At 42.0% G+C, this 15,415-nt stretch overlaps 1 protein-coding gene across 2 annotated transcripts in view; it reads left to right on the top strand.

The window, feature by feature from the left end:
• Positions 1-15,415, top strand: part of LOC111979653 (zinc finger protein 512B-like) — an 86,367-nt gene that overhangs the window by 54,618 nt on the left and 16,334 nt on the right. For both annotated transcript variants that reach the window (XM_024010269.3, XM_024010268.3), the window contains exons 9-11: positions 560-691; positions 941-1,059; positions 13,479-13,571. In XM_024010269.3, the coding sequence (XP_023866037.1) occupies positions 560-691; positions 941-1,059; positions 13,479-13,571 (344 nt within the window). The remainder of the gene's footprint in view (positions 1-559; positions 692-940; positions 1,060-13,478; positions 13,572-15,415) is intronic.

Raw genomic sequence — 15,415 nt, 5'->3', positions numbered from 1 at the left:
ATGTTTCTCATATCCCAGCCTCATCTCTCGTTACAACTCTCTCCCTCTTCTGTTCATTTTTTTTGTTCATGAATCAGCATTTCTCTTTATGTACTCCTCTTAGTCAGCATCATCCTCTCTCTCTTTCCCTCCCTCTCTATCATTTTACATCCACACTCATTTCCCCCCATGAAATGCAGCTGATAAATGAAGGGTGTTACTCTTTAATTGTCCTGGTGTCATACTGCTCAGCCTAACTTAATCTCTCCAGTTCCAGGTTCTATTTAACTTGAACTCTGACTGTAAATGTCATGAGCTCTGATGACCTTTTTCACTCCACTGAACCTGACCCATGCACATATGCACTCATATATACACACGTGTGCGCACGTACACACTACTGGGGGCACCACTGGGGTCAAATGGAATGGCATCAGAAACATTGAAACTATGGAAACCATGTGTTTGATGTTGTTGATACCTTTCCACCTATTCTTCTCCAACCAATACCACGTCCTCCCCAGTTAAGGTGCCACCAACATCCTTTGGTACACTCAGTCACTCACTCTGTATGTTTCAGGTATGAACAAGGTAGAGGAGAAGTTGAAGGCTGGTCGTGTGAAGAGATTAGAGGGGGTTCTGTTCAGCGAGGAGCCCCAGAGGAAGCACCCTGGTCCAGCCTCTAGGAGAGACCTACCACCCCTCACCTCTGGTACTAATATGGCTGTTCTGGACTGCTTGTGAATTTATGTTTTTTGACAAGACAAATTCCATCTCCCAAATGATTCCCTGGTACACACGTGAGACCACTTTGTGTGATTACATTTTCACAATGTAAAGTATTGATCGATTGGTTGGTTGATTGTAGGCCGTCATTGTAAATAAGAATTTGTTCTTAACTGACTTGCCTAGTTAAATAAAGGTTACATTGATTGGTTGATATATCCTCCTGGTACTCCAGCAGAGGCCCAGTGGCAGCATGCCATCTCAGAGCGGGGGGAGGTGGTGTGTCCTACCTGCTCCACTGTCACCAGGAAGACCATCTCGGGCCTCAAGAAGCACATGGAGATCTGCCAAAAGGTGAGTCAACCGAAACAGAGGGTGTTTGGACCAGCAGTCTAAATAGTGCCAATCTTTCCCTTTCATTTGAGATTACAGCCTATATATTTATCTTCCTGCTTGTAGCAGGATCCACACAATATACTGTCTCTGTTCAACTTCTGAAGTATGAATACATTTGACATAACAGAGTTTGATTTGGGGTGTACTGTCTTTAGCCTCCCTATTCACCATTTCTATCCACTCGAGACACAGTGCCACATCCTGGCTTTCATTCCTCTAAATAAAGGATTGTGTTTCACAGTCAGTGTTGAAACTCTTAAACCCCAATATATCAGTTGACACTTGCCCTAAATAATAATCCACATGCCCCATTTTCTGTATAATATTATACTTGGTACTATGCCACATCTGTTCTTGATTCTAGCCCACTCAAACAATTGTGCTGAATGCAAAAACTGACTTGCCCTCTGAGGCAATATCAGTTGCCATATGTTTTTATAGCAACATCAAGATCAGGGGTGTCAAACTCTTTCCGTGAAGGGCTGAGTGTATGCTGTTTTTTTGTTATTTCCTTTCAGTTAAGACCTAGACACTCAGGTAAGGGGAGTTCCTAACTAATCAATGACCTAAATTGATAAATCAAGTACATGGGAGGGGTGAAAACCTGCAGACACTCGGCCCTTGATCGAGATGTTACTGTACCATATATGCTGCTGTGTATAAGGACAATATATCATGTTTTGATGGTTTTATTTGATTCCAAAAAATATATTTTTTTTTTGTCATCTGATATTTATGTTTCTTCATCTGAAATGAATGTTCATGGGTCCCTTTATACAGTTGAAGTCGGAAGTTTACATACACTTAGGTTGGAGTCATTAAAACTCGTTTTTCAACCACTCCACAAATTTCTTGTTAACAAACTATACTTTTGGCAAGTAGGTTAGGACATCTACTTTGTGCAGGACACAAGTAATTTTTTCAAAAGTTGTTTACAGGCAGATTATTTCACTTATAATTCACTGTATCACAATTCCAGTGGGTCAGAAGTTTACATACACTAAGTTGACTGTGCCTTTAAACAGCTTGGAAAATTCCAGAAAATGATGTCATGGATTTAGAAGCTTCTGATAGGCTAATTGACATAATTTGAGTCAATTGGAGGTGTACCTGTGGATGTATTTCAAGGCCTACCTTCAAACTCAGTGCCCCTTTGCTTGACATCATGGGAAAATCAAAAGAAATCAGCCAAGACCTCAGAAAAAAATGCGTGGACCTCCACAAGTCTGGTTCATCCTTGGGAGCAATTTCCAAACGCCTGAAGGTACCACGTTCATCTGTACAAACAATAGTACGCAAGTATAAACACCATGGGACCACGCAGCTGTCATACCGCTCAGGAAGGAGACGCGTTCTGTCTCCTAGAGATGAACGTACTTTGGTGCGAAAAGTGCAAATCAATCCCAGAACAACAGCAAAGGACCTTGTGAAGATGCTGGAGGAAACAGGTACAAAAGTATCTATATCCACAGTAAAACGAGTCCTATATCGAGATAACCTGAAAGGCCGCTCAGCAAGGAAGAACCCACTGCTCCAAAACCGCCATAAAAAAGCCAGACTACGGTTTGCAACTGCACATGGGAACAAAGATCGTACTTTTTGGAGAAATGTCCTCTGGTCTGATAAACACCATCATTGTATTTGGAGGAAAAAGGGGGAGGCTTGCAAACCCGAAGAACACCGTCCCAACTGTGAAGCACGGGGGTGGCAGCATCATGTTGTGGGGGTGCTTTGCTGCAGGAGGGACAGGTGCACTTCACAAATAGACGGCATCACGAGGAAGGAAAATTATGTGGATATATTCAAGCAACATCTCAACACATCAGCCAGGAAGTTAAAGCTTGGTCGCTAATGGGTCTTCCAAATAGACAATGACCCAAGCATACTTCCAAAGTTGTGGCAAAATAGCGTAAGGACAACAAAGTCAAGGTATTATAGTGGCCAATACAAAGCCCTGACCTCAATCTTATAGAAAATTTGTGGGCAGAACTGAAAAAGCGTGTGCGAGCTAGGAGGCCTACAAACCTGACTCAGTTACACCATTTCTGTCAGGAGGAATGGGCCAAAATTCACCCAATTTATTGTGGAAAGCTTGTGGAAGGCTACTCAAAATGTTTGACCCAAGTTAAACAATTTAAAGGCAATGCTACCAAATATTAATTGAGTGGATGTAAACTTCTGACCCACTGGGAATGTGATGAAAGAAATAAAAGCTGAAACAAATCATTCTCTCTACTATTATTCTGACATTTCACATTCTTAAAATAAAGTGGTGATCCTAACTGACCTAAGACAGGGTATTTTTACCAGGATTAAATGTCAGGAATTGTGAAAAAGTGTGTTTAAATGTATTTGGCTAAGGTGTATGTAAACTTCTGTATGTGTATGAATTATGGTTGTTTTCAGTAAACCTCTAAAATAAAGCAGCTTAATTTAATTTTAAACACCAAATCCATTTTTCATGAAGAAACAACCTGTCATTCATCACAAACTTTGTGAATATCTGGGTTTTCCCTCTTCACAATGCAGAAAGACTGCATATAATCAGTGGACTCCACTCGTTTTTAGAGAGGAGGGTAGAGGTTTATTGTTATTATTGCTAAAGGTACAAGAAATAGCACTTGTATAGCACAAATGTGCAATTTTATTGAAGGGAAACAATAACAGTCTTGAACTCTTTGACAACATAGTGATATATTCTTATATACTGTACAATGAGGAATTCAACTACCAAATACTAGTCTTCTCCCATTTTTTTTTACCATTGCCCCCACCCACAAGGTGTATAAACAACAACGATGAATAAGAATAAAAGAAGATAATAGATATTAAAAAAAACGTGAAGAACATAAATCAATAAACTCTAATTAGCACATGTAGGACAGTATGCAGATGTATTTCTCACATGTGCAGCACATAGTATTTGTTTTACGGTCCTTCTTTGGGGTGCAGAATTGGCATCTCCTCCTCTTGCCTGCCCCAGCTGCAGCCTCAGGTCGATCAGGACAAGATTCACCCCCATGAACAGCTTTCACAAGCGCTGCAGAGGCTGCTGTGCGAGGGAGGCACTCCCTTCTTTGAATGTGTGGGGTTCCAAGTGCCTTTCACAGCTGCTCCAGGAACACCCTCTTCTTGTTCCGCTTATCAGGCATCCAGGTAGGGTTGATTTTGTTCCATATCACGAAGGCATTGTATGAGGACACATCAATGATATTATGGAGATGACCAGGGGCCAGCGGGCAATCATCCTCCTGCAGCTGTAAGTTCCAATCACCTTGTCCAGGTTGTCCACGCCTCCTTTGTTGTGGTTGTAGTTCAGGATGATGGCTGGCTTCCTGTCCTCACGATCACTGATCTCAGCCGTTTTGTGCAGTGTGCTCAGGAGGACCACATTCTTGTTCCTCTTTGGGAGGTTAGAAACTAGAGTTGTGGTGGGGGTGAAGGCAAACTTTGATGAGAAGACCTCTCTCAGGCTTGTTCTTTCTAACTGTGCCAACCATGGTGATATTCCTCTTCAGGAGCTGCTGGCTGAGTTCATTAGAGGTGAAGAAATTGTCACGTGACATTGTACCCCCTCAGTCCATCGTTCACATCAAGCACAACCCGCATCCCCTGGTTCTTCTCCGGTCCTCCACTGGTCGGCTTCCCTTTGTAGACTTGCATCTTCCAAGCGTATCTGGATTGTGCGTCACAGGCCACCCATATCTTGATGCCATACTTTGCTGGCTTGCAGGGGATATACTGCCGGAAAGGACAGCGACTTTTTGACAAAAGTGATTACTATCAGTAATTAGTATCAGTGTCACAGAAAACAATCACATAAATCAATTATATTACTGCAATACATAATAAAATGAACAGTGAAAATGGTTAATTTACAGATATGAAAATAAAAATGTACCTCTGAATGGAACCGGTTGCTCATCCACTGTTACTTCAGGCCCAGGGTTGTAGAGGTATGGCAGATGCTCCACCCACTTCTCCCAGACCTCTCTTAAGGTCGCCAGTTCGTCTCTCACACATCTTGCAGGTCTTGACTCAACATTATCAAATCGTGGTATTCTTGAGAAAGTGTGAAAAACTTTCAGTGGCATCGTGGCACGGAAAATCGCCCTTCCACTCTCTGCATCCCAGAGATTACATGTAGCCTCGCCTCGGGATGTGTACACACCCGCTAAGATTAGCAGCCCTATGTAGGCATGCAGGTCAACCCCATCCATCCTTTTCCAGTTGTCTCCATATTTACAGAAACCCTCCAAATTTTGTCATCTCCAGGATGATTTTTTCGATGGCTGGTGTGATGAACATGTAGAATGTTGAGACGTTGTCCTGGGCATGTGCAACTGCATGTCTTGTGGGCCCTGGGGTCATCCTTATGACATTTTGTGCTGCCATCGTTGTTGCTGTTCTTTGACAAAAATGTCTTTCAGCTCGGGGGATTTCTTCATCTTCTTCTTCAGATACCTCCTCCTCTTCTAAATCATTGTTCTCTTGTTCCTCCTGGACATCTGAAAAAATCTGATCTACGACCTGTTGGGCACTGAAACGTGCACTCATGGCTTCAGCAAAGCGAGAACTGGGGGGACTGTCATCTGCAGCACCTTTATAGCCTCTGACTCCATTCCCCATTTAGTAAACTGATTTCAATAAATGTTTATTTAGTCTGAAATAGTTTTTATTTTGTCTGTGAACTTGAGTTATGTGTGGGGTCGTGGAGGGGAGATGCTGAACATGCACAAGAAAGTTTTAGTTTTGTCTGAGTTCAATCAGTAGAACACATCTCAATTTCTCATTGTGTGTGTGTCTTTGGTTTTTGTGGTGTGTAAATGATTTTATAACTGCCGGGTCACAAATGACCCTAAGACTATCTTTGTACCCTGGTGGTGTACAGCTTTCATGGAAATATGAACAAAGGCGTTGTTTCACTTCTTCTAATGTTGGGGTCACTCTAGGAAAAGTCATCAAATTTCAAGTAGAAAAAATATCATTGAGGGGGTTTTCTCTGCTGTTAAACATAGTGGCGAGTCATTTTTGACCATTAAGACAACACAAGGGTTGAGATTGCAGTAAAGGGAGTGAAAGCTCTCACTTGTCAATATTAATCAAAATTACCATGAAATGCAAGATGTATTTGCATTAAACCCTTGATGTCCATTGTAGAATATAGCTAAGCCTTTTTAAACTGCAGAGTAGCCTAAACAATAGTCGCTTTTTATTATTGCAGTAACCTACCGCTCCAGTAGGCTATTCATAGGTTGTACCTCCGTCACTCGGTCGCGTTATGCCATTCTTATGAACGTTCTCAAGCCGCCATAGTGGTGCCCTAAAGTGGCTAACTACTATTTAGTCGAAATTACACGATAGTGCCTGGAAATACGATGACATTGCTAAAGTAGTCAAATATCTAGTAGGAAAACTTTGCCGGCATTATCATGTCGTCAAATTTGTTTCAGACAGATGGTAATGTTGTCATTAGCTAGCAAAGTTTGTCAAAAATAGCTAGAAATGCTCATGTTAGCTAGCTAAAATCCAGTGCCCCCCCCCCCCCGAATATTAGCTAGCTAACGTTATACTACATCTAAACTCAATTTGGCAACATCAAAATGACAAAAGGTGTTCCTACTAATTATTTGCCTTCTTTTGAACGTCATAGTATTTCAAAGATACTTTAATGCACTTTTGATGAAATCTTCATCAGCGCTCATTGACAATGCATTGAGTAGAATGCTCAGTCGGGCATCAGTCCAAAACGAACGTTCAGAACAATATTGTGAGGAAACACGCAACCCATAAATAGGCTTAGGCCTATAGCTGGCTCTGGCCTGTGGATGGGTGGCTCCATATTGCTGTTGAATATCGGTGAGCAGACTTCCCGACCAAACTTCTTCCCGTTTCCAGAGCAAAATTATGCCGCAGTAATGCAAAAATCTAAAATATGCATGCAAAAAACTGCATAAACCGGACATATCAACTCTCTGGCTTCAATCATACACTGCTCAAAAAAATAAAGGGAACACTTAAACAACACAATGTAACTCCAAGTCAATCACACTTCTGTGAAATCAAACTGTCCACTTAGGAAGCAACACTGATTGACAATAAATTTCACATGCTGTTGTGCAAATGGAATAGACAAAAGGTGGAAATTATAGGCAATTACCCAGATACACCTCCAATAAAGGAGTGGTTCTGCAGGTGGGACCACAGACCACTTCTAGGTTCCTATGCTTCCTGGCTGATGTTTTGGTCACTTTTGAATGCTGGCGGTTGCTTTCACTCTTAGTGGTAGCTGAGACGGAGTCTACAACCCACACAAGTGGTTCAGGGTAGTAGCAGCTCATCCAGGATGGCACATCAGTGTGAGCTGTGGGCAAGAAGGTTGCTGTGTCTGTCAGCGTAGTGTCCAGAGCATGGAGGCGCTACCAGGAGACAGGCCCAGTACATCAGGAGACATGGAGGGGCGTAGGAGGGCCAACAACCCCACAGTAAGACCGCTACCTCCGCCTTTGTGCAAGGAGAAGCACTGCCAGAGCCTGCAAAATGACCTCCAGCAGGCCACACATGTGCATGTGTCTGCTCAAACGGTCAGAAACAGACTCCATGAGGGTGGTATGAGGGCCCGACATCCACAGGTGGGGGTTTGTGCTTACAGCCAACACCGTGCAGGACGTTTGGCATTTGCCAGAGAACACCAAGATTGGCAAATTCGCCACTGGTGCCCTGTGCTCTTCACAGATGAAAGCAGGTTCACATGTGACAGAGTCTGGAGACGCCGTGGAGAACGTTCTGCTGCCTGCAACATCCTCCAGCATGAACCGGTTTGGCGGTGGGTCAGTCATGGTGTGGTTGTGGCATTTCTTTGCGGGGGCCGCACAGCCCTCAATGTGCTCGCCAGAGGTAGCCTGACTGCATTAGGTGACCGATGAAGATCCTCAGACCCCTTGTGACACCATATGCTGGTGCGGTTGGCCCTGGGTTCCTCCTAATGCAAGAACAATGCTAGACCTATGTGGCTGGAGTGTGTCAGCAGTTCCTGCAAGAGGAGGCATTGATGCTATGGACCGCCGTTCCCGACCTGAATCCAATTGAGCACATCTGGGACATCATGTCCATCCACCAACGCCACGTTGCACCACAGACTGTCCAGGAGTTGGCGGATGCTTTAGTCCAGGTTGGGAGGAGATCCCTCAGGAGACCATCCGCCACCTCATCAGGAGCATGCCCAGGCGTTGTAGGGAGGTCATACAGGCACGTGGAGGCCACACACACTACTGAGCCTCATTTTGAACTTGTTTTACGGACTTACATCAAAGTTGGATCAGCCTGTAGTGTGGTTTTCCACTTTAATTTTGTGTGACTCCAAATCCAGACCTCCATGGGTTGATAAATTTGATTTCCATTGATAATTTTTGTGTGATTTTGTTGTCAGCACATTCAACTATGTAAAGAAAAAAGTATTTAATAAGAATATTTCATTCATTCAGATCTACGATGTGTTATTTTAGTGTTCCCTTTATTTTTTGAGCAGTGTACATTAGACCAGTCGCCACAATGCTAGGAGCCTACCATATTTAGCCAGAGTCCATGTAAAGTCACCAATAGAAACCTTAACTTAGGCCTACTTGCATGACTTTTATGAAATTGCATTGCTGACTATCATGTGTAGGCCACAATTATCCTCTACACAGTTACTGAAGGCTATCTCCATCTCACGTTCGCAAATCTCCAAACTATAGCTTTGTGGTAAGCCTACTCCAAATATAAGTTGCAGCTAGGCTACTCACTGTTAACAAAACAGTTGATAGGCCTACACATTATTTCCTCGAGAGCGTTTGTGGAAACAGACACTTGCAAGATTGTTCCACGATGTTACAATAACAAAAGCGAGTGCATGGCCTTGACTAGTCGGATTGGTGAGAATTTGATCAACCGCGGCACTATCTATAGTGCTGAATCTCAGCCTCTAGGCCTAAATTGCTTGCGTGTTTGTTTAATGGAGAATCGGATATGTTCCCTGTGACAGTCACCACAATAAGCGGGTTATCGTAAAGTAAGAACAGCCACAACCTTCCGAAATCCCCCTGATAGCCAGGTGCAAGGGGAGAGAAAAGGGCCAACAAGCTGGCTGACATCTTTCAAAGGTAAGCTAAAACAAATGTCATTTTCACCAGGCTGTAGGCTAATGACCTTTAGAAATAGTTTGGTGACTTTGACAGAACTTTGAGTCGATTTTAAATTGTGACATATACAACAACAAACCAAATAGATTCCAATCCCTATTTCTCCATTTACTGTGGTATAATCATGTTAGATCCTGAATAACATAGCCTATAAGTGGCCATCAGCAGGTCTCAGTGCAACCATTTACTCGCATTTTGTGACACTATGGCTCGGCTGTGAGTTACATTTTTAATTGGTCACATCGGTGCGAGCTTAGCCGGTCACTTCAATCAAAGCTTTATATATTTGGGACGGCTGAAGGTACTACTTAACTGACTGGGAAATGTTTGAAAGGGGAGAGTGCGCAATGGTGTGATGACATCTGACGGTGATGATGAATTTATACATTTTCACAGTGACAGGATGCACCGGACAGGCAGGGATCATAGCCCAACTGATTCAACAGAGTTAGAAAACCATTAGAGAAATAGAATGACCTGCAAACAACTTGAGCAACAAGCATTACAGGCCATCACAAATCAACAATCCAAAATGAACAAAATAAAAATGGAGATTTACAGTTACAGCAAGCTGGTGTTCTAGAACCCTTTAAAATGTGTTTCATACCAAAATGTGCTATATCCGGAACCATGTATTTAGAGAGTTGGGCTATTGCGTTTTTGGCATTATGATATTTTTACATGACACTGCATTATTCTATTTTACACACTTAATCAAATCCTTATTTCATTAAGTTAACCCCTGGTCAGATGTGGTGATTGACAGCTGGCACTCTCAGCTATTCGCGTTGGCTAGCTAGCGTTACGTTAGCTTTGAGCTCTTGTGTATCATGGTCCTTTTGATGATGGATCGCATCGACAGTTTATTAGAGCCTGGGGTATCTGTTCCTGTTGGCCCAAAAAGGAGCATTTCTAAACAAGCTCATGACAAGGATAGAGCCTAGATCCAGTGACACTTATGTGAAGGGAAACAACCTAGGCTAGAAGCCTACCCACTGCAAACACATATCATGACAAGGATAGAGCCTAGATCCAGTGACACTTAGGTGACGGGAAACAACCTAGGCTAGAAGCCTACCCACTGCAAACAAATATCATGACAAGGATAGAGCCTAGATCCAGTGACACTTAGGTGACGGGAAACAACCTAGGCTAGAAGCCTACCCACTGCAAACACATCATGACAAGGATAGAGCCTAGATCCAGTGACACTTAGGTGAAGGGAAACAACCTAGGCTAATAGCCTACCCACTGCAAACAAATATTGGGCTGTGTCACTCCAAAAATAAGAATCAATCCATCCGTGACCGGCAAATGAATTCCGACAAACTTTCAATGTCCTTATTAGTCCTTAAATCCTTTCCTACGGTCTATATATTTAAACTAAAACTTCTTCCCTTGATTTATCCCAGGATTTCCTAAAGCTGGTCCTCCCCAAAACCAAAACGTGCACCCAGGGGGGGGCACCAGGATCGAGTTTGGGAAACCCAGATTTGTCCAACCGAACAAACCTGTAAAACCCACATACAATTTTTCCAAAAGTTGCTTAAATGTCCTAAACGAAAACACATGTTATACACTGCTCACCCTCTGCAGAGAATACATTGGCTATGTGATTTTTGCACAATATTGTTGAAATAAATAGATTATTTATGTATTGATACTTTATTACATGTGACTGTTTAAAACCCAATTGGGATACTTTTTCTATTGGACTTCTGTTGTTTGAAGTGGATATTTAGAGTTTTGCCACAAAACATGATTATTTGTCTCTTGAAAATAAAATGACCTTGCAATATATTTCAAACAAAATTATGTCTGTTTTTTCACTAGGCCATGTCATGATGAAGAAATAATATCTATCTCTTTCACATATTTTAATTCATGTCAATTTATCACCATTTCTGAAAATTTATATATACAGTTAAAGTCGAAGTTTACATACACCTTAGCCAAATACATTAAATTCAGTTTTTTACAATTCCTGACATTTAATCCTAGTAAAAATTCCCTGTCTTAGGTCATTTAGGATCACCACTTTATTTTAAGAATGTGAAATGTCAGAATAATAGTAGAGAGAATGATTTATTTCAGCTTTTATTTATTGCATCACATTCCCAGTGGGTCAGAAGTTTACATACACTCAATTAGTATTTGGTAGGATTGCCTTTAGATTGTTTAACATGGGTCAAACGTTTCGGGAAGCCTTCCACAAGCTTCCCACAACAAGTTGGGTGAATTTTGGCCCATTCCTCATGACAGAGCTGGTGTAACTGAGTCAGGTTTGTAGGCCTCCTTGCTCACACACACTTTTTCAGTTCTGCCCACAAATTTACTATGGGATTAAGGTCAGGGCTTTGCGATGGCCACTCCAATACCTTGACATTGTTGTCCTTAAGCCATTTTGCCACAACTTTGGAAGTATGCTTGGGGTCATTGTCCATTTGGAAGACCCATTTGCGACCAAGCTTTAACTTTCTGACTGATGTCTTATGATGTTGCTTCAATATATCCACATAATTTTCCTCCCTCATGATACCATCTATTTTGTGAAGTGCACCCGTCCCTCCTGCAGCAAAGCACCACCACAACATGATGCTGCCACCCCCATGCTGCATTCACAGTTGGGATGGTGTTCTTCGGCTTGCAAGCATCCCCATTTTCTCCCTCCCATTTTTTCCTCCAAACATAACGATGGTCATTATGGCCATACAGTTCTATTTTTGTTTCATCAGACTAGAGGACATTTCTCCAAAAAGTACTATCTTTGTTCCCATGTGCAGTTGCAAACCGTAGTCTGGCTTTTTTATGGCGGTTTTGGAGCAGTGGCTTCTTCCTTGCTGAGCGGCCTTTCAGGTTATGTCGATATAGGACTCGTTTTACTGTGGATATAGATACTTCTATACCTGTTTCCTCCAGCATCTTCACAAGGTCTTTTGCTGTTGTTTTGTGATTGATTTGCACTTTTCGCACCAAACTTCGTTCACCTCTGGGAGACGTCTCCTTCCTGAGCGGTATGATGGCTGCGTGGTCTACAATTTTTTTTTTTTTTAGGTATTGTCTGATTTTTGTTTATTTTCCCATGATGTCAAGCAAAGAGGCACTGAGTTTGAAGGTAGGCCTTGAAGTACACCCCACAGGTACACCTCCAATTGACTCAAATGATTTTAATTAGCCTATCAGAAGCTTCTAAAGCCATGACCTAATTTTCTGAAATGTTCAAAGCTGTTTAAAGGCACAGTCAATTTAGTGTATGTAAACTTCTGACCCACTGGAATTATGATACAGTGAATTATGTGTGAAATAATCTGTCTGTAAACAATTGTTTGGTGAATTTACTTGTGTCATGCACAAAGTAGATGTCCTAACCAACTTGACAAAACTATAGTTTGTTAACAAGAAATGTGTGGAGTGGTTGAAAAATGAGTTTTAATGACTCCAACCTAAGTGTATGTAAACTTCCGACTTCAACTGTATCATGTTTTGGGATAAAACTCTTCATTTGCTATTTATTCATTTGGACTGCTTTCTTAAATGCAGTTGTAACCTGTTCATCGGGTTCAGGCCACTAGCGTACTCTGGGGATGAGAATAAGTCAGGCACGCTGTTAGATGCTTCTCTCTCAGTGGGCCATTAGACGCAGAGTATTGATTGGAGGGCTGGAGGAATTATACTGTGGCTGCGTCTCAGTACTCTGAAGTAGCTTCCTCTCCTTTAACTGTACCAATTTGAAAAGGCAGGCTACAGGCTGCCGGGTAGGTCAAAACAATCAGGAAAGGACACAAGGACAAGAAGACAATTTAGACTATTTTGGTAATGTAGAGCTAAGGCAGTAGGTGCTTATGGCCTGGTGGACAATGTCACTATAAAAGTGACAGTTGTACCATTAAGGAGTCAGTCACTGTAAAATTAGCCCTGGGGGTCAGTCGCTGTAAAACCTCTTCCTCTGCCAGATAGATCAATATTTGCTTCCTCATTAAAAGGACTTCTTTCCCATTATTGGTCTTGATGATTACCTGACAAAGACCATTTATAGGTGAAATGGTCCCGTGTCATTAACTCATGTGAAGGTCATGCTGGGGAACAGTGAGCAGAAAGACCAATACCTTGACTGCCAGTGGATACACGATATTTATAAGCTAGTAGGAATGAATGAGCTTTGAGTTACTGTGTGACCTTTGTCCTTTAACCCTGCAGCTCCAGGATGCCCTGAAGTGCCAGAAATGCCAGAAACAGTTCAGGTCCAAGGCTGGACTCAACTACCATACAATGGCTGAGCACAGCAGCAAGGTAAACACACACAAATGCAAACATGCGCACACACACAAACAAACACGAACACACAACCAAAGTTGATTAATCTTCTGATCCCCTAGTCAGAAACTATTCGATCTGAAAGTAACCGTTGGGAGTTTAATTTGCAACATGTTAGTGGCGGGAGCTCTGTTGTGAGTTCCTAGCAAGTAGGCGTGAGGGATTGATTTGGGATTGTGGGTGGCATGGCAGACAATTGAAGGGTTGTTCTCCTGACCTCTCTTTTTTTGGCTGTTTTATAGCTCATCTCATGCTTTTGTTCACATTTTGCCATGAAGCTGAGAGAAAGTTTAGCCGTTTTAAAAGTAACTGCCTGCTAATCTAAACATTTTAGGAAGGGGCCCCGGGGCATGTCCCCTGCATGCCCGTTCGGTAATCCGGCCCTGGTCAAAGAGGTTACACCTCTGACCCAGTGACCCACTACACCACTACCTACCTAGAACTGTTGAGTGACCAATATAGACACCTCTGAACAACCGACACCAAGGGCTCTGTTTTCAGCTGGAATTAAGTATTAAACGGACATTCAGTTTTCCAGCCCTAATGCAAGGTTCAGCAATATACCTGTTTTATATCAGCTCACTTGCACTCACATGGGAGGGGTGGAAATATTTGAGGTGTGTCCTTTAAAACACAACCCAAAGTGATCATTTCAGGCTGCACTAGTTTTAGCACAATGCCCATATTCACATAGAACAAGAGCAGCCTAATCTTCTTTTAGTGCATGTATACTTATTTAGAAACATAAAAAAAAAAAAATCCTATTTTGTTTTATTGGATTTAAAACCAAGCATTGCCTCCCCTCCTCGCAATGAAGGCTTTTTTTTGTCCTGCCCAATGTAGTCAGGAATGTTGATAAAAGGTTTGACTCCTGAGAATGCTTGGAAATAAATCTTAAACACTGAAGCTTTATTAAAATATGACGTTTGAGAGGAGCAAAATAGTGAGCTGACATTCCCTTTTAATCTATGCGTTGTTGGCAGGGCCACATTATGTTAGCCATGCTAACTTTATAACGGTGAGTGGACATCTGTGTTGGATCCAGCTACTGTTAAAAGTTTGGTGGTGCGTAAAACCCTCCATAGTCTGCGTATAATATTATATGCCCACGGGGAGAAATGATGGGGCATGTCAGTGTATTTAAAGTATTTAAACGTGTTTTTGTTTGTTTAGAATTTGATTCAAATTATTTGTTCTCTTTTTAGGCCTCATCATTAATTAATTGAATCTGGCTTTTTAACAATGTTTGGCATGTCCATGCTCAGCCAAAATGAAATGTACAGTAGGCCTAGCCCTTATATCAGTGTGAATGCTATTGAAGCCATTCAATTACTTAGAACAATGTGGACTGTAAATGGTTTCAAGTTAACGTATTTAGCAAAGATGGGATAGGTCTACATTTTGATATTTAGTTTCTGTAGGCCATTTAACAAACTTTAATCGACTAACATTGGAATTGGATTTGATTCCATGGCAATGCATATAAGACCGTAAATACACAACGTGAAGCAACCACATATTGCGCTTTGGAACAGGATCTGATTGGCCAGTGAGGGGCCAAGCCTCGACACACCCAGAACTTGTTTATTCATGAATACCCAACCCTTTCGCACCAAGTGCCCCAATAATTGTAGTTGTGAAAATAGCTAAAATATTTCGGACACACCCCTGAACCTATAGCGCCTGCGCTTAGATTTACCATTGTGTTTGGTTTGTTAAAATAGAGCCCGAAATGTCTACCAGACCCTAAATTAGAGTGGATTTTCACTTCTGACCAATATGGACTTCAACACCCTACCGTGTGCTTGTGTCTGGTTTCC

Source organism: Salvelinus sp. IW2-2015, linkage group LG19 (assembly GCF_002910315.2).
Source record: "Salvelinus sp. IW2-2015 linkage group LG19, ASM291031v2, whole genome shotgun sequence".
Lineage (NCBI taxonomy): Eukaryota > Metazoa > Chordata > Actinopteri > Salmoniformes > Salmonidae > Salvelinus > Salvelinus sp. IW2-2015.
Note: the sequence above shows the minus strand (reverse complement) of the source record. Positions and strands in the feature narration are given on the sequence as shown.